We start from the raw sequence: 19,931 nt of genomic DNA, 5'->3' as shown, positions 1-19,931 counted from the left end.
CAAAAAGAGGCACACTGACACTGTTTATGCCTTCGTCTATCTCCAAACACCCCTGGATTATCTTCAATAATATAGTTACAACTCAACTCCTTTGTGTTATTTTGTTTGGCTGGAAGCTTGGCCAAAACTAATTGCAGATCAGTTTACAATAAGTTAGTACTGCGGTGACAAATGTTTACTCACAGAACTGCCTCCAAGCATTGAAATTTAACTTCAAATGAAGAACACAGCATTGCTCAATAAAACATTGTTTTATGGATTTGTTAATATACATAAGTACATAAAAAGTGTGACAAACGCAGAAATCTTTTTATCTTTTTTAAAAAATACCCTTATGTGAGAAACAAAGATGCATTTGGGCAAACAAAAAATCTCTGGCTCTTGACAAGTCTTTCCTCCGTTAATGAACATAAGCCTGGCCAGCCAGGAACTCTCATCAAACCTTCTCAAACTAATTCAGTCACCAGTACTTCACCTTTTTTAAAATCCCTTTTTTTAGTAGAACAGTTGGAGCACTGGAGAAGCTGGTTCAATTCCATATAAACACATAACCTCTGTATGACTCTAAAAATAATGCACACGTAATTCAGAGTTGTCAGACTTTACATTAACAACTCTGGCCTTGATAGGTGATCAAGAATCTGTCAAAAAGCTGTCCCTAATCTTACAACAGTTCAATAACTCTGTCAATACCTTAGATGTCTTTCATTTCCTAACTTCCTTTGAACACTGATTTAAATACTGCAGTCCTATACAGTCAATGTGTGTAGCACAAACATTGGACAGTAATGAAATGTATTAGACAAATTACAGGACAACATGCAACAGAAATTAGAAACCTTTCAGTGTTTGCAAACATCCTCAATGTGTACAGCATGTCCACTGACTGGTGTGTTGTTCACACCGTCACCCGTCATGATAGAGTGGTTTTATTGATCCTTTGTTCTTTATGGTGGGGCATCCTGGGAATACTGTGGAGTGCTTGATGCAGTTCTTGTTTAAATAAGACATTTAATAGCTTTGATTGATCCCAAATGTCTGGTCAAGTGTTCAAAACAGATCTTCTTGTGAGGGTCCTATGCAGCACTTCTGGTGTAACCTGAAAAGAAAAAGGAAAAAGGTAAGATTCAGATCTACTCAGTAAGCTTTCTACTGATGATTCATACAATGTGTTTTTTTTTACCTACCAATGTGGTGCTGCTGTCACATGTTCAGTAACGGGATCTGCCAGATCATGATGGTGGAGGTGTTGTCCTCATGGCGAGACTGTTTGGTCTTTTTGTTCACCCTGCGGTGGCCCAAACCTCCGGACACCACCAGCAGAGAGCTGACATCCACCTTGCTGGAGCGGCGGCCCTTCTGGTGATGGGCTGGGTCATGAAGCATGTCGTACAGGGCGCCGTCCTCAGGCCCGTGCTCCAGGGAACCCTGGGATGGAGCTAGGGAGCCGCAGGACGAGGAGGACATGGAGTCCTGGAGAGCCATGGTGGTGCAGCCTGCCTCTCCCAACCACACGCCTCGCCCCTGAGGGGAAGTCAGAGCTGAATCTGAGGGAGGCTGGGTGTTCTCCACATCATGAGACTCTGCTGGCTGCAGCGAGGAAGGAGGGGCGGAGGATGGCAGGCCAGACGGCCGATTACACACTGCAGCAGCCACAGTGAGGAACCTGACTGGCCCGTTGTGAGCATGTAATGACACCATACCCCGACCTAGGAACAGACACAAACACACATCCAGGATGTCTGACACACTTCACTGTACATGTCCTCCATATCACCAGCATACATAGAGGACTGGAGCTACAGAGGGGTAAACAGCAAGCTACAGAGGGTGATGACGCTAGCCTTTCATAATCCTGCCTACTAAGCTCTTGATTGAATTTCTCGAAACTGCAGAAACAGCAGTAAGTGAGCACAAAACCTGTGAAGCATTCCCTTGTCAGCTCCATTATTAGGTGACTGCTCTGTATGTATAGATACTGACACAATTTCATGATGTTATGTTACATTATACACAGTACTTAAGCAATCATTTAAGCTATTTGTAAAGCAAACAATGTCAAGCCTTTCTTTGCTTCAGCTTCTGTGAAGACCTCTTTTTACTGCTTTTACTCTGTTTATATGATTGCATTTGAACATATTTGCGTTTAGACACAGGCTTGGTTGAAATCTGAAAATGTCTTTTCCTTCCATAGGGAATTTTCTTGCAGCCTTATTTGTACACATACATTTTAGTTTGGAATGCATTCACATTTCAGTGTTACCTGTTACTTTAGGGATGCCCTGCAGTCTGGGGACAGAGAGAGCCACAGTTACACCCAAGTTGGTCCCTACCAGTAGCAGGCCATGGCAAACCAGCAGACTGCTCACTGACACTCGCTGGTTCCCTACAGAAAAACACACATAAAACATCGATTTGGTTTTCCAGAAATTAAAATGCTTTCTGCAGCACATCCATTGATATTCATATATGAAGAGGCACAGCTCGGCAAACACGTCCTCCCACGCACGAGAGTCTCCTAGAAATCAGTAAAGCGCACAGTCAATGGGTCACTTCAGCAGGCTGGAATACAGCGTAGTGTGCAGGAGGGAGGGAGTTGTATCGTTCTAGTATGTGGCGGCATTTCTGCAACCACAGTGTTCAACGGTTATTTGTCTCCAGGGCAACGTAAAGAGGAGCCTAGATAAAAGCAGCTCTTTTCAAGTGTCTGAACACGGAAAAATGCACCATTATAGTCCGCTTCGAGTCAAATAAACAAACACAAAAGTGTTATGTAACAGAATGAGTGAAGCGTAATGCTGTAATTAAGGAGGGAGCTCTGCCTCTATTCAGAAAGCTTATGGCAATTACAACAGGACAATCTGACCTGACCTTTTCTTTCCCTGCTGGTCAGAAAAATCCATGCGAAGCCACTTTGGACTGTAAAAGCAGGGGTTGTTAAGTTAACAGCACCTTTCAGCAGGAACAGCCATAAATGCAGGCTTGCTGACAGTTGGTGTAAAGTCATCTATTTTGTGGAATTTGCCACTTTTTTTGAGCCGTCCCAACATGGTAGCTTTGTCGGGAATTAGCTATGCAACAAATGGTATCTACTCAGACATTTTTATCATATTTTTTATGACTGTAATAAGAATCTGGGGTTTTTGCAAAAACAGTCTTTTCAGTCCTGCTATGTGGGAGGCGAGACTGTCATGAGTCATTACTGCTGCAACAGCTTGACTTGAATTTCCTCCCTCAAAGTAATCCTCTTGGGCTTTAAGAAAAATTACTGCCAGTCTATGTGCCTGACCCCCTCACTAGAGCTGACCCCTTGCATGGGGCACACACACGCTATACTGCCACACTTCCTGGAATTCTGCCAGATAGGCAGGTAGGTACAGTTAAAGGCAGGGAGGGTCCTGCATCTTGCCCACATGTGCTTCCAATGAGGGTCCAGAGTTAGTAGAAACACAGACTGCTGGTCAGGGGCCTTGCTCAACTTCCTCCTTTCATAATATTTGGAGTTCCCCACCCAGAGGGTGAACTAAAATAAACCCGGATTGAGCATCAACATGACCTGGCTCCAGCCCTGATCCTACTCCAGAGCACCTCTTTGATCTGCACTTAGTCCTGACAACCAACAGCAGGAGGGAGGAGTAAATCCCAAACATTACAAAAATACACCATATCAGCCATTCAGTCAGTCTAGAAATAGCTACCATCAGCACATTATGAAGAATCATGGTGCCCATCATTGTAGCTGGTAGCTATACCCTCCTCCTATAATATTCCTACTGTAAACTAATGGAAGTTGTGGATTTGCACAAACACCAGGATGCCCATACTAACTTTAGCTAATCACACTGAAACACAAAGTACAGCTGAGGTTTATGAGAAGATGATTCATTTTGCAAGTATCTGAACATAAACCAATGTTGAACCAATTAAAATTTTCCACTCATGGTGGCACTAAATAAAAAATCTGACAATGTTTCAACCAAATTACATGGCAATATAATCATTAGTTCATATTTTGCTTTGCTCCATAGTGGAGAGCTAAGTGGCAAAGAGCCATCATACAGCATTGCTGCTAGAATGGCGAAACATGACTGCAAATCATCAGCTTTTAGCAGATGAGCCAGAAACTATACATGTACTTCAGACTGTAGCAGTGCCATATCTGACTGTTCATCAGAAATCACCTCTCAGTTTCAATCTACCGTCTTACTAAGGAAGAGAACAGATGGATTTCTAAGCAGAGCTTCCTCACGTTACTATCTAGTCCTATCTTGTCCACCTGAGCCTCATATCTCCGTGGGAGTGGATGTTTATTCACTAATAAGTGTGTTATCCATGTTTGGAGGTGTGTAACAATGGTGGTGCACTAACAAAGAAGAACTGAAGGTGTTATTTACTAACCCCCTGATGTTTGTCTCCCATTAGGTCATGCATGGCTGCCTATGTAGGTCACAGAGCAGCAGACAAAGGCAGGCTGGACCCTCAGCACAGCAGCCTGCCAGCCACCAACCTCTGAGACACCATCATTGTACACTATGGTGTGATTGCGGACTTATGTCTTCTGAGACTTTCCAAAATGATTTTTCTTGTTTTAATTATAGCATTTAATCCATGATTTGCCTGACAGCCGTCATGCTTTCTTCAAAAGCGAGTCAGCATCACCTTTTAATGAAATGAATTCATAATAGAATACAGAGATCCATGTGAATTTCTTAAGTTGAAGCAGTAGGATTTAACTTCACAATATGGAAATGATCACCTGCTGTCAACTACTAACAGCTCTAAATTACTCCAGATTTCTTTCATAAACACTAGCGATGTTACGGTGTAAATGATTGCTATTATAGCATATTAGCCGGTCGTGGGTTCAGCGCTTGGATAAAGAACTCCTGTCTACAGAGAAGGGAGTTAGCAGAATTGCTCCAACATGCATGAACCTGAGAAGGATTACCCCACCTCCAGCATGTCCTGCATTCAACACTGCACCATTGATAGAGGCATTCAGGCTGAAGACAACGCCCTGTATCTCTTTCTCTTGTGTTGGTATTACTCACTGGATCAATCCTGACTGTTCTGTAGACAAGCCAAAATTGAGTTAGGATCTCTCATAATACAATAATATCTACTTCCTGGAGATCAGTATAATGTCATTTCTTGTTCTTCTCTGATACACTGATATTATTACACTGTCTCAGTAAATAAACATTGATGGAGCACAGTGGTGCAGATGAAAGACCCATCCCTCTGTGCCCCTAACACATCGATTGCAGGCAGTCCCTCCTGTCCAAACAGTTCGGCCGGCAGGTCCAATTACACCACAGTTTGTGCAGAAACAGCACATTTTTCAGCCACATTCTGTTCAGCGGCAGCAACCAGCAGTGATGAACGCTGTGGTTGAACTGTGCGGCAAAGTACTGACAATAACAAATGACAAAATGAGGAGCAGACAAGTGGACCTCACACAACAACACAACGTCGTCGGTGATTACAGACAAAACAAAAACTTTTGATTTCCACGCTGACCGACACTCACGGCTCTCAGTGCTGTTATCAGAGGAGCCTTTTAATGGCATTGCCCAGAGGATGAAAGCTTTCAAGTGAGTTGTTCTGTCCCAGAACCAGCTTCCTCTGCGGTTGCATGGATTCTATTAGCTAATACGGGTAGTGAGGTCCCAAAGCAGCCTGCTTTATCATTCACATCTGTCTGACGAAAAGTGCTTCCACTTGTAACTCTAAACACTGGATATCAGAGAATATGAACACTCCAAGCAGTTGGTCATCTCTTACATTTTTTACTTGCAATTAGGGATTTCCTTGAGGAAACTTGGGCTTTGTAAATTCACTGTAAAACCACTGTCCATAAATATGTTATCTGTGCAGCATGATGACACATAAATGTAGATAATAACAGTTTTGCAGTGAATAATACGTAGCAATGGATACAAAGGGGCATTTTTGGACAGTTCTTCGTTGGTTGTTTGTGCTTTAGCCTTTACAGCACTACAGTTTGTCTTCATAGCTGCTCTGACAGCCAAATGATATTTTAAACAATAGATGGAGAACTAAAGAAACCTCTTGAATGAGAGGCGAAATATCTTCAAGGACCAAAAAGAGAAGTCCAGTTGATTTCTCCTCAAACACTTACGTTTGTTATGACCGAAGTGACTGAGAATCTCGTCAGACTGATGATTCTACTAATTACGAAACACTGTTCTGAGTGAGAGAAAAGCCAAATGAAAGTGATGTAGCAGATTGTGTAAGATCACACTTCTCTTTTGTCATATTGTATCTAAACACTTCTGATGCCTTTTTGAACATTATTATTACCTTGTGGCAATAATAGAAAAAATCACCACAAGACTAAATCTGCCCACAGTCAGGCAGAGCTGGGCTGATAATAGCACTGCTAATGATGCTGAGGATGAAACAGAGCAGAGAAAAATGCAGGCTTCTCACTGACTGCAGACGATAACACGCTGTCATCCAAAAACAAAACTCAAATCGATACATCTGTTGAGCATCAAAACACAATAAAATCTAGTTTCAAGAGGAAGGCAACAAGACAAATATTAAAAGAAAAAAAAATATTACAAAGAGTGTTTCAGGAAATGCATGCTACCCCACAGCAGTCTGCATTACTCAGGATTCAGGAATAATAGAATAAAAGCAGCTCTTATTGGACTGTACAAATCCCAAGCTCATACCAACAGAAGCAATCTCCCCCACAACAACAGTTTCAGTCAGGCTGTGTGTGTTTTTGGGTCATGCTGATATAATGCAGCAGATTACAAGATTCCAAACAGCAGGCCACTCTGATGACTTCGGCCTGGGAATACTGTCAGGCATTTCATTAAACCTTTTCATCCTCAGCAGCAATATTCAGCTTGAACAGAAATGGCAGGAAACCGCCCTGGTTTCACAACCAAGTGCTACACACCAAATACAATATTATCCACTGTAATGACAACGATTGCCATGGCAACAAAACCATTCACAATGCTTAAGAACACGTCCACAAGCTCAAAGCCGTGCTGGGTATGATGCAAACTGAATAGCACTGCGTACGCTCTATGTTTCACTTCTGTATTCTTGTTTCAAAGTCCTTAAAACAAACATTTGCTCTTTCACAATAAAACCCATCTGGATTCTAAGAGTCTATGAGCCATGGCTCATTTGTCTTGCTTCTGACACTGCACTGCTGATATCTCTGCTTGTTAATGGCAGGTTTACATCTGCAGTGCCTGACACAATCTGATACCAAAGGTGAGCCATTATTGTGGAATGATGTGAGTGAAGTAAATTGCCCTTTAAAGTCAAGACAAACCTCTGCTCTCATCAGAATCACAGCATTCACTAGTAATAGACTATTGTATTGTAGGTCTGTTGAAGGAAAACTGAACCCTCTGATACTCCTACACTGTCATTTGTGTTTGATCTGTTTTACTCGCTGAATTCAAGGTTATTTAGGTTAAACCAAATGAAAAAATATTTTCTAACTTTTCAATTGTGGATTCTATAAGTACAATGTAACTTTGCTTTTCTTATTTGTCCACAGCTATCATTGTGTTTGATTTCACATTCTGATTGATTAAGATTACTTGCACTGCTGCTTCTACTTCTTCGGTGATTCATATTTTTGTATATTAGTGAGCTCCATTACAAGTGTTGATCTCTGGCACCACTGCCACTTACTGTATGGCTGAGAAATGCTATTATATTGTACACTGATGTGAACAAGCTCAACCAGTAGCTCAGCGGCTAATATTTCTCACATTTCAATGTGATGTCATCATTCTTTTTGCTTATGATTGGTCAGTTATTACAAGGATGATCCTTTATTTGTTTTTCCAAGTGTTCAGATTTAGGCTGGATTTTCGGTTTAGACAGATTACAAAGCTGCGTTCAAATCGACTTGGCAAGGTCAAAACTTTTTTACGCAACACTATGAACGGAGACAAAATGAGAGACTCCTCATTCATTGTTTAGACTAAGGAGCTTGTGAAAAGAGGACTAAAGCGTGACAAACCTGCCATAACAAACACTGTCTGGATGAGCACCTACACTAACATTAGCTAATAACTGACAGGCACAGGCAGCACTTTGAAAATACGAGCTAATGGGACCTGTATGACAGAGGAATGCAGGGCGGTGTTGAAATAACTACATTTGACTAGCTGGTCACAAGATCAGACATCAAAAGAGAGACCAATCATACTTTGCTGTTCTTTGTCAGGCAGTTGGACACTCTCAAAGTGTTTTTGTCAGACGTACAGATCACATTACTCAGTGACACTGAAGGGCAAGGGAGGGAAACTGAGAGGTTGTGGCTGGTGAAATGGTAAATGTGGTAAACCACCAGGATCACCATGACTGAACCTTGAAGCAGAAGACTGTGGACAGAGGCAAGACTTCTACGAGGTGACAAAAACACTCTGAATGCTACTTACAACAACATTCTATTTGTTATTGTGTAGAATAAACCGTAAAAAGACTCAAAAAGATTTTTTATTTTCGATATTCTAGAAGATTAAAAAGTAGAGAAGCAGCAGTTTAAACAGGCCAATTCAGGAATGTTAATGTTGGCTCCTGCGGGCAAGGAAAGTAATAGATGCAGGAATTTTGACCTGAATGTAATGAGTGCTATATCTGTTTTTTACATTTTACATCAGCTGCTGTTCTGGACACTCTGGAGGTGGAATGAGAAGACCCTAACTCAATTTTATTTGTCTAAAATATGAAAAAAAAATGTTGGCAATGGGAAGTGGAGACCAAATTTTGAAGATTGAGAAACAGTTTAAGAAAGCAACTTATCACTGCAGGTTGACTGCCTTTGATGCTGTGCTATAAACTGGACGGTGTTACTTAAATCGTTTAAAAATCCAGTGAATTTTTCTCCGAATAATTCACACTCGGGCTCATTGCCTGATCAAAAAAAGTGCCTGAAGAAGAGTAGAGTTATGCTGAGTTCCAAAATATCTAAAAATGTAAACTGAATACATTTACATACTTTTTATTTAAATTTTAAAGCCCTCCTGTTAAATGTTTAACAGTCACTGGAATTTAAAACAGACTCCTATTTCGCCAGTCGGAAAAATACAATTATATCTTACCAGGCAGTATATTATGGACAGGTGTGGCAATATTTATGTCCTGCAGGTGTTCTAAGGTCTCAGTGTGGAAGAGGCGCAGCGTGGAACCAGAGCTGAAGGCGATCCAGATGCCAACACCGGCCACGACCATGTGGGACACCACCATGCCCTCCTCCTGGTGGGCATCCAGCTGTCTCTAGATGAAGGAGACAAGACAAGATGACAAGACTTTGCTATTATTGAGGGCACGATTACATCAAATGAAGACTGAGAGGAATATCTGTGCCGGAGCCATTCATTATTAGGAATGCAAACCCATATCTAATGAAGTAAAAATCACAACTTCTACAGTGTCAGTTAGACTGAAAAAGATCAACTATGTGAGAGTAAACATGATATATCAGCAGAGTCTGCATGGTTTAAACATCACATGTACAAATGCACATGTATGCATATAGACATTAAGAAATGCAGTTCTGATGTAGCAGCTTCTTTAATTGTACTTCTTTGGAATTGGTTAGGATTTACAGCAAAATCTGTAGCATTACTCTGGCATCCAGTTAAACCCAAGTGAAACTATTGCTTGCAGACTACCTTTAGATTGTCGCGTGTTGGCTGTGTGTGACAACACAGAGACTCCCCAGTCAACCCACAGAGTCTGTCTCAGTGTGTTTAGACTGCAGCAGCCCATGCGTTGCTCGTGGTTGTTATGTCTGGGCTCTCTGATTATACCTTCGAACAGAATTAAAACCTCCCAATAGACGACACAATATATGATACAAAGTTTTTCATCCCAATGAATAAAACAGGTGTATTAAAGTGTGATATTTCAATAATACACAGAATTGGTTTATTCATGTAAAATTACATTGTATATGTATATATATATATATATATGTATTGATTTTGTTTACTCTAATTCGTTCTTTCATACAATAGGTCAAACAAGTGCAGTTTTAACTATCTGAAAAGTATGAAAAGAAACTGGACCTATACTCCAGGCTCTGTCTTCATCCCCACATACTGCCTAGCATGTTGGCGGAGTTGTATTTGGCTGAGAGGAGTCCATTCACAAGCGTTTCAGTATGAGTCCTGGATATAACGTAGTGAGGAGCAGGCATGAAATGTAAACGTAATGCCCTGTATTTTAGTTATTTCCACACATTTACCCTTTGTAATTTTGATTTTATTCAACACCTGCTTTTGAAAATATTCAGTTTCTTTGTATCTAGCTCACTTCTTCCTCACCTCCATCTCAGTGTTCCTCTCTGGCTGGCTGACAGTCACCACTCTGAACTAACTGTAAGTTCTTAGTGAGGAAAAGAGAGCAAGACAGGCAGGTTGTCCGACATAATGAGCTTAATGAGGCTAAACAGATTATTAGAGAGTGCATGTCAGAGGAGCGTTACTATTCCTGGACCCGTGGCAGGTGCTTGCATTCCGCTAACCAGGCCACACACACACGCATGGATATGTCGTTTATATTCCAGGATATGGAAAGAGAAACAATGGGAAGGAAAATGAGGCATCGTAACCTGATTGCAGTCCTTCCTTCTTTTTGCGACCACATTTTACACTGGTTTCTACATATGAATTCTTCCCCGACTCAAGAGATCAAGTCACAAATCCAGCTCTCAATCCATCCAGTCCTGTGCTGAGTTCCACTGTGGTGATGTGTCATTTCCCATCTTTGGTCTTTTAAAAAAAAATAACTTAGATTACTTACTTACTTAGTGTGACTGCAGTCTTTCTTGCTCATCTAAGCGCACTCATGCCGTAAAGAAACTAAAACTGCCTCTCTAAACTTGCTCTTATTTATTTTCCTAGTCTGACCAACTCTTAAGAATTACCCACATTTCCCACAAACATCACAAAAAATGTGAAAATGATTATCCTTTTAAAATTATTATCATTTTTAAAAATGATCCTTATCTGCTGGGACAGACACACAAATAGGTGCATGCTGACGGTTATCTACTCCACACAAGATTTATCTGATAAACTGCTCTGTTCATGCTGTGGAGGGGCTCTGTAACAGTAGCCTAACAGCATCAGAGCTTGGTTACCTCTACGCGGTGTGTGTGGGTGCTGATGATGAAGACTTGTCCGCCTGATGAAGCCCAGAGGTGCTCCTCCACAGCCAGCATAGCCTTGACAGGGAGGACTCCAAGCTTCACTAACTTGGGCTTCTCAGAGTTCCACAAACCATCTGTGAGAACAAACACATTACTGTAAGTTTAGCAAACAGAACTCATGATACAATACTTTTACCACAAATTTAAAACATATATAAAATACAGCTTGATATGTACGCAAACTGTAAGAGTGAGTCAAGATTCAGCACATCATATGAGAATTATAATGCTAAAAGCTAATAAAATTTCACTGAAGATGTATATGATTAAACATAAACTACAACAAACCTGTCTCATTTTTATTTATCTCTACTAGTATCATTGCATTCTAATCTGGAGCATAAACCTGTTGCAGTTTCTCCTTTAATGGTTTACACTGTACGTAAACAATACAGCAATTGTTCCATCTGTCTTTAGAAATGTCGCCTGTAAAGGTCATCTGCATTTATAACTCTGCTAATACTGGAAGAGTGGCCATTGATGGTTTCCACAGCCTTCACTCTGAATATAGATGGGCTGTGAAGCATTAGTCAGAGCCGAGCTGTATCCCACACACACCTCCTACACACTCTGTTCTACATGTGCCTGGGCACCTACAGTGCCAGCTCCACTGCAACCAAACACCCCCTGCAGTATCTTTATAACTATCAACACATTACACTTCTGCAAACCATTATATTTATGTAAGTGTTAAGAATTCAATTGCCGCGGCCGTTAAATGAGACGAGGTATGTGTTCGTTGGACAGATAAAGTTGGAGCGTTTGCAGAAAGACAGGAATGCACAAACTGTGATAAAAAAATAAAAAAAAACTACAGAGCTCAGCTCAGTTAAAAATGAGGTGAAGAATTTAAAGTTTCATGTAAACAACAGGAATCAACTTGACACAGTTGAATCCAGAATGTCTGCTGCCCTACGGGACCAGAGTTGAATACAAAGTACATTTCATCCAGACCTACATTCCCTTAACTAATCTAGGCCAGGAAGTGAATGAGGCCTCACCAATAATGTTTGTTTAATGGAAGGCACAAAGGCAGCCATTGAAGGGAGAGGTGCCACGCGGGGAGAGATGTTCTTTCAGATGTACAGTAATGACTGGGGAAGTGAAGGAAATCTCCTTCTAAAGGAGCTAGGTGATGTTAGCATTCCAGCAATGAAATGTGTATATTATTGTAGTAATCATACCGGGTAGGTGAGTGTGGGAGAAAAAAGGGAAATGGAAAAAGGAAAGGAGCAGTAGAGAAAAAAGAAAAAAGAAGACAGGAGTGCCAACTAGCAGGCTTATGTAAGTCCTCTCTGCTGAAGTGTGTCTGCCCACATCTCTCTCTTCTTAAACTGCAGCATTCCTTCATGCTAGTGACAGCTGCAACAAACTGTATTTATGTGCACAAACCAAAAAACATAACCAGATATTGCATGTGATTAAACACACCAGTCATTTTTCTTATTTTGACAAGTCGACAACAAACACATGATGTGTGTTACACGGGGAAAAAAAACAAACTGATGATGCAGGACGGCTAAATAGAGGAGAATGGAGTTCATGTTCTCATTGTCTGACTATGACGCGTGACCTTTGCCGAATCATTGCCTCCCTCTTTCTCCATCTCTCAAACACTCAGTCACAAAGGAAAAAGCAACCATGGCAGAACGAGGCTGACTGGCCACTTCCACAAGCATTGCATCAACAGCAGAGTAGTATTTCCAAGCAGTTACTCAGCACTTAAGACATTAAAAACAAAGCATTTTCCATTCGCTCAGATGTTTTTGACATCTCGGTATTACACATTTAAGGGTCCCCTTTGATCAGCTGGCAGTTTAACAAGAATGAATATAAGCTGATCATGTCTCTGCTGTTCTCTGAAAGGTAAACTGTGGATCTACTTGAAATGCTAATGGAGTTCAGGCTAAGCCACCTACTGTGACTATTTGAACAGCTTAGCAACACAGGTACAGGGAACAGTTTTACTACCAATGTATGCAGGACGAGTCATCATTTTAGCATCAAGCAGAGACAGTGAGAGAATGGTTGATGGGTACAAATCACACATATCAAACTCTGGGTGCCTAGGGCCAGGATTTCCTTCTGGGAATTCATTTGACACAGCAGTGGTGATGAATGATAACAAGCAAACTGTTGGAACATTCGGTTACACCAAAGGTCAGTGCTGCCATATACTGGGCCACTGCCGAGTAACTGATGTCAGACCAACGAAGTGGAAAAAGTTGTGGCACCAAAGAAGCGTGTAATGAGCGGTTCAAAAAAAAGAATTCCTCAACAGTTGCATACATACTGTTTATTTCTCCCAGGCAAACTGGAGCTTGACAGAGGGAGGAGCGAGAATAGTTTTCCATTTGCGTTTCTGTCCTCAGGCCATCATCCATATTCTCCATTTTTATTTCTCTCTAGCACACATAAATCTAACATACCAACTTAACAGAACAAAAAAGCGAGAACTGAAATCCTGTTTGACTCATGTAAGGGCTAGTAAAGGAAGGAATACGTGTCACTGGGGTTAATGAAATATACCTCTCACAGTGGTGGCATTATAGGATAGTGATACCCATACTTATGTTTGACAGCCAAGAATTACAAGGATTCTGTTTCCTCATACTCCAAAATATGTACTTATCTTTACCCACATTATGTCAGAGAACCAGAGAGACAGAATGAGGAAGATGCTCAGACACTCTGTTTGCACCACAATGAAAGCCCAATAAGAGACGGAACAAAACAGAGAATGTGAAAAACTGTGGGAAGAGTGCGGCCCAGAGTGTAATGTCTGTGCTCGTCAGAGAGGGAAAGCATGAAATAGGTCTCCGCTAACAGACTGGCTTCTCCCAGACAACAGAGCAAACAGAAACAGAGTCTCGAAACACAGCAGAGGACACCTTTCACCTCAAGCTACACATGTGACTTAAACACTAACGGTAACCTAACAGCTGACAGAAAAAAATTAAAAACAGTAGTAGGAGAGACAGGACACAAAACAGTGTGAATGTGTGCAACACAGAAAAACTCTTCCAATCTAGTATTACCAAATGCTTAACTGTGCCAATTTTGCAACTCTCCCGCATTTAAAACATGAAATTTCTTTCACACACTCAATAAAAAGTAATTAAATGAGTTGCAGCGTGATGAAATTTGGTACAACAAAGTCACCTAGTCAGCAACAGAGCTGTTATTCACAAACACAGCCTGTTTCAGTTAAAGAGCTGGTTAAAAACTAAATATTTAAGCAAATGCTGCCATTCTACGCAGTTTTGAACCCAAATCTAATTACCTCAATGAATGCATTTCTGTTTTGCACAATAACAGTGATTTAACCTCATAACTGCCCTAATTACAGCTATTTCAGAGTATCAACAAACATTACAAAGGTGGAATTCTAAAAATAAAACAGAAGACACACAGAAATGCAAAAGCGTGTCCCGCCTCCTGAAACACGTACCTTGTGATCTGGAGTAGATGGCCACGGAGCCGCTGACCAGGCCGGCGTACAGACAGTGCTTCTTATAGACCAGGCTGGTGACAGTGGACTTGTCTGGGGTGAAAAAATGCTGCAGACGCACTTTCTTGGACCGCTGGCTGCTCTTATACACAATAATGCTAAATAACACAAGAAATAAAACCAATACAGGGTGAATATTCGATAAACCCTCATATCTGAATGCTACTAATAACATTTTGATAGTAGATATAGTTTAACGCAATTACTGACATTATAGCAATGAAACTATTTATGGGTGAAGTGGATTTATGACTTACTGCTCACCAGGAAACAACAACGTGCCAGAAAATAAACATTTTCAAGATGTACATACTTTGTAATCAGTCTATGTATAATCTATGCTCACTTTGCCTGAAGCTGCTTTGTAAAATTTGATGTTTTCAAAGAAAATGCATGTCACTTTTTATTATGTCTTTGCATCGACAACTGTAAAGATCAAGAAGAGATACTATGAACTTGCTGATTTTTGAACGTGAGACACACTGGGCATTCACTGAAAGCACAAGTCATTGCTTATCTCACAATAGCAACACATTATTAGCATTTGGCATAAGTAAAATAGTATAAAATAATGAAGAATATGTATTTTCTGTGGTCATTTTTTCTGAAAATGCTGTTTCCTATTAAAAACAAACACGGTCCATGGTGTGATATGTGTGAGAATGGATGATTTTAAGTGTTTTACAGAAATCATAAATATTTAAAGACACCAACAAAAACTGCAGACACTCTTGTTGGTACATTATGTGTAATTATTTATACCTGCCCTCCTCCATGCCCAGACAGACACTGGGGGTTTCAGCGGCCTTCACTAGAGGAGAGTGATTGCTCTCAGGGAGCTTTTCCCCGTTCTCCTGGAGGTGCTCAGTTGGGACGAAAGCCATGCAGAGGATTCGGGACTCTACATTGAAACACTCAGTCACCTTCGGGCTGGAGTTCTGCATGGCCACTATGGCAATCTGGCCCATCTGGTTGGTGCAACTTGCAACCTAAAATGAATAAACTTCAGTTATTTTGACAGAACTGCTTTTGACATAGATAATCAGGGAAGAAAGCAGTGTGTTTGAAAATAGAAAAGGACCTCTGAGGTAAATCAGATGTTATTCATGAGAAAACACCCTCCACAGTTTAATTACACAAATGAGTTCACATCAGAGTCACGTCATAACAGCCTCATTTATGAAACCAAAGCTACACTCCTAAGATGTTCGGTTTAGAAACAGCTAAAATCTAAATAACCATTTTTTTTTACATCCTTCAGCAACAGTTTACTTATCAACTCCCCTTAAAAATAACCAGTGAGACCCTAAAATTTTCCTTCACAGTAAAAAAGTCTGCATTAGCCGTGATTAGCCTTGTTATGTCAGTCATAGTATATTTTCAGAAAAAAAATCAAGCACTAAAAAAATAACATTCAAACCCTGGTTGTCTTTCTCAAGGGGACATTAGACATTTTATTAAATAAACAGCTAAAACATAACATCTGTTCTGCCAACACATTATAGCGAAAACCAGCTCTGTGCTGAAAGAAAGAGTCAGACTCACCGACAGAAAAGTGGTTAAGCTTACATCGTGCTACCTGCTCAGAATAAGAGGACTGCAAAACCAAAAAACACTTGTTTTTCACCACTTAAACTAATCTGATTTTTAGCTACAAGGCTCTAATTTCAGAGCTGATGACCTTGAACGTGTTTTTCTAAAACAGCAATTTTGTTCTCATCCTGGTAGGTAGCCACTATAAACATTTCAAAAAGTCTTTTTCACATAAGGGTTGAAATGTCGGGTAAAACATTACTTATTTTGCTGAAAATACAGAAAAATCGTCTCACCCAGACACATCCGTGGCCCACGACAGGAGTGTCTGCGGTGCTCTCTGTGTTGATGTGGGGCTCTGGATTGTGTACGGCGCACTCCACCTGCCACAGAACAAGACAAAACATAACAGAATGTGACAAAGATGAGTACATGCCCAAAGCCGCCACAGCAGAAATCACAGTGTACATGAAAAACTCAACAAAACAACTGTTTGTGTTGTCCAGGCTATGTTAAGTGGGAAGTTAAAAAAAATTAAAGGCCTCTATAAACCTGTCTTTGTTATTTGACACTAGTCTTTTTTTTTTACACCGTGGGTGAGTTTTAAGGTGCAGAAGCGCTGTTGACAGGATTGTAGGTGAGATTATCAGTCACAGCACAACCTTGCTCAGAACTATTTAGTTTATACAGATGCAGTCAACATTTATAGGTTCAAAATCTTGTGGCCCGTACGGGGATCGAACCCGCGACCTTGGCGTTATTAGCACCACGCTCTAACCAACTGAGCTAACCGGCCTCACATGGTGAAGACAGAACTATTTTTTGCCTGAGTTGGTCACTGAAGTTGTGTACATGATGTAATCTGACTCCACTCCATGTCAGTGTCATGCAAAGGTGTTAGTCATGTCACACTATGAATAGCCATGATTAGTTGAGCTGCACTTGCTCTGCTCTGTACGGAAAGGCAAACGAGCTGAACTGAACCACGAATGAAGCTCTGCTAGCTCTTTGATATTAAAAGCATCCCACCTGTTTGACACCGAACAGATTTCAGTGTGAAGCGGTAACAGCAGGAAAGGATCAGTGTGCATCAGCAGTAACTCAGCACAGCTCTGATATGACTGAAAATGAGCAGTAAACAGTAAAATATATCTGAAGGTCTACACAGGCACACAAGTAAAAAAAAAAACACGTACAGATAAAAACTACACAAGTAATAATATATGTAAACACACAGCAACTTTACAAAAAAATATAGGTCTATTCTCTGGCTTGGCTGCTGAGGACAGGAGAAGGGGATGGTGCAGATTGGATGGGTTGGTGATTTAGTCGGACTTCTGAACAGCAGTGTGGCTCAGTGCAGCTACAATGTGAGACCGCAGGGGAAATGAATAGTGTTGCGGTATAACATCTCTGAAATTGAGCGTCACCATTGGTGTTATTAACATCACACTCAAGGCAACTGAGCTAACACAGATTTGTCTTTGGGTCACAGTAGGACAGCTGGGAGTAGCTACCCTGTAAAGATGCCGGGGAAATTCATAATGTTGAGGTTTATAACTTTGAAATTGAGTGTGTCCTTTGGGGGAAATGAAGCTTATCAATATACATGTTATTTTAAATGACGAATTTGTATGACTTTGAGTTCTAAATATCACAGTGTTTCCATTATGTCATTAGTTTAGTTTAGTTTAGTTTCAAGTTTATTTGTAAAAGGACAGCGTGCAGTTACATTAAAAGATGGTTGCACCAGATTTAGCTTCAAGCTAATTTCCATCTGTAGTCCTTGGTCAATAAAAAACATTCATTATTTAAAACAACGCATATAAAACACATTACCTTAATGCAAAACAAAATCAAAATCAATCTTAAAATATTATGCAACACATGTTATGACATAATTTACTGTGCACCCCCATGAGACTAATTACAATGAAGTAAACTGGTTGTAAGTCACAATGTCTTTAAAAGCCTTTCGTGGACATAACATCCACAATGTTTGCATTATTAGCACCACAATCCAACCGAGTTAATCCGTGCACAATGAAGGTACTTTCTGGCTCAGTCGGTCAGTCAATGCCAGTTAACGACATGGGCAAAACAGAATCTGACTCCATTCCACAATCAGTGTCACGATGGGCGGTGAACGGCTGTGATCACTTGAACTATATTTGTACTGCACTGCACAGAAGGTTAAATAAGTCACCTGAGCCACAAATGAAGCTTTGCATGCTCTTTGATGAACACATTATATTTCCAAACTGAAAGCTTCCAACCAGACAGATTTCAGTGTGAAGCAGCAACAGCAGGAAATGTTCAGGCTACATCAGGAGTTACTCAACATAGTCCTAATGTGGCTGAAAATGATTCCAAACCACAGACATTCACATAGAAACAAATACATTTGTCTCTTGGGTCCAGCACTGTTTAGACGTGAGTGGAAAGCAGACTGGGTGGGGGTCAGTCCTGCTTCTCAACAGGACCATATCAGTAGGACTCATTGTAGCTATATTGTGTGTCTGCAGGCGAAATGAATGTGGTTGTGGTTCAAAATCTTTAAAATTGAGTTTCCCATACAGGGATCAAAACCACAACCTCTGTGTAATTAACACCAAGCTCTCACCAACTGAGCTAAACCCATTTTTTGACCAAGCTGGTCAATCATTGCTGATACACAAAGGAAGAGTAAACTTTGCAATGGCGTACTGGGAGGACTGTGATATTTATGGCACTGATTCACACACAGGTGATTTAAAGGAACATTTCTACTGATGACCTCTTTCTCTCTAAAGAGAAGTCCTGTTGGCTGCTGCATCCAAGCTAAGCCAACGATAAACAAAAGCTGCATTTTCATATTGACGTTTTACTCTTGTTATGATTACACCCTGCGCTGTATTTATTCATAGCCAAACCAAAACCTCAATGATCTCACTCCTATTTGCAATGACTACAAAATTAAAAGGCGATGAAAACCTTTGGCGTGTTAAGTGTTCTTGAAGTGTAAAGTGCGAACTTCAAGTGGAATAAACAAGAACAAGCTTTAGAAAGGGATTGTCAGGGATAAAATTAGTAGATAAACAACCAGGTTACATGTAACATACACTAGTATGACCTTTGTACACATACCAGTGTCATTTTTCAGGATGTACAGCCACCAATCAATAAATTAATTAACCACACAGAGAGAAATGAAAGGATGTCCCCTCTACTCTTTTGAGTTTTCACCAGGGGCAAATTAACTAATTTTACTATTTGCAATATGTCATTTTGAGAGTTCTTAAAATGACTAAGTAATTCTCTTTAAAACTCACTGGCCCGTACGGGGATCGAACCCGCGACCTTGGCGTTATTAGCACCACGCTCTAACCAACTGAGCTAACCGGCCACATTTTAGCTAATTTATTCATTCATTTTTGGCTGAGTTGTTAGCAGGACTGTATGACATGCAGCAAAGTGTGTGCCATTTTTTCAGCCACAGTGAAATATATGCAAATAAACTCAGTAAGGACAGCTGAAGTCCACTTTTTCAGATTAGTAGCAAAACATTAATAGTAATACCATTTCATATGATACTATGTTGGACTTCAATGTGTCAATAAACCAAGTTAAACTGTGTTAAGAGGTCCAGTCTGCCCTCAAATTTTCTTTTTGCAATCCAAACTGGAT

The 19,931-nt window shown here is 40.6% G+C and overlaps 1 protein-coding gene and 2 non-coding genes across 5 annotated transcripts in view; all 3 read right to left on the bottom strand.

The window, feature by feature from the left end:
* Positions 1 to 232: 232 nt before the first annotated feature.
* Positions 233 to 19,931, bottom strand: part of arhgef10 (Rho guanine nucleotide exchange factor (GEF) 10) — a 50,962-nt gene continuing 31,263 nt past the window's right edge. For all 3 annotated transcript variants that reach the window (XM_022217946.2, XM_022217945.2, XM_022217947.2), the window contains 8 exons: positions 16,562 to 16,648; positions 15,495 to 15,721; positions 14,673 to 14,830; positions 11,153 to 11,295; positions 9,108 to 9,282; positions 2,264 to 2,386; positions 1,188 to 1,709; positions 233 to 1,099 (listed from right to left, as the gene is read on the bottom strand). In XM_022217946.2, coding sequence (XP_022073638.1) covers positions 1,204 to 1,709; positions 2,264 to 2,386; positions 9,108 to 9,282; positions 11,153 to 11,295; positions 14,673 to 14,830; positions 15,495 to 15,721; positions 16,562 to 16,648 — 1,419 coding nt within the window. In that variant the 3' untranslated portion in view covers positions 233 to 1,099; positions 1,188 to 1,203. The remainder of the gene's footprint in view (positions 1,100 to 1,187; positions 1,710 to 2,263; positions 2,387 to 9,107; positions 9,283 to 11,152; positions 11,296 to 14,672; positions 14,831 to 15,494; positions 15,722 to 16,561; positions 16,649 to 19,931) is intronic.
* trnai-aau (transfer RNA isoleucine (anticodon AAU)) lies at positions 16,988 to 17,061 on the bottom strand. The gene has a single exon. It is a non-coding gene; the product is annotated as a tRNA-Ile (tRNA).
* trnai-aau (transfer RNA isoleucine (anticodon AAU)) lies at positions 19,577 to 19,650 on the bottom strand. The gene has a single exon. It is a non-coding gene; the product is annotated as a tRNA-Ile (tRNA).

This window comes from Acanthochromis polyacanthus, chromosome 1 (genome assembly GCF_021347895.1).
Source record: "Acanthochromis polyacanthus isolate Apoly-LR-REF ecotype Palm Island chromosome 1, KAUST_Apoly_ChrSc, whole genome shotgun sequence".
Classification (NCBI taxonomy): domain Eukaryota; kingdom Metazoa; phylum Chordata; class Actinopteri; family Pomacentridae; genus Acanthochromis; species Acanthochromis polyacanthus.
Note: the sequence above shows the minus strand (reverse complement) of the source record. Positions and strands in the feature narration are given on the sequence as shown.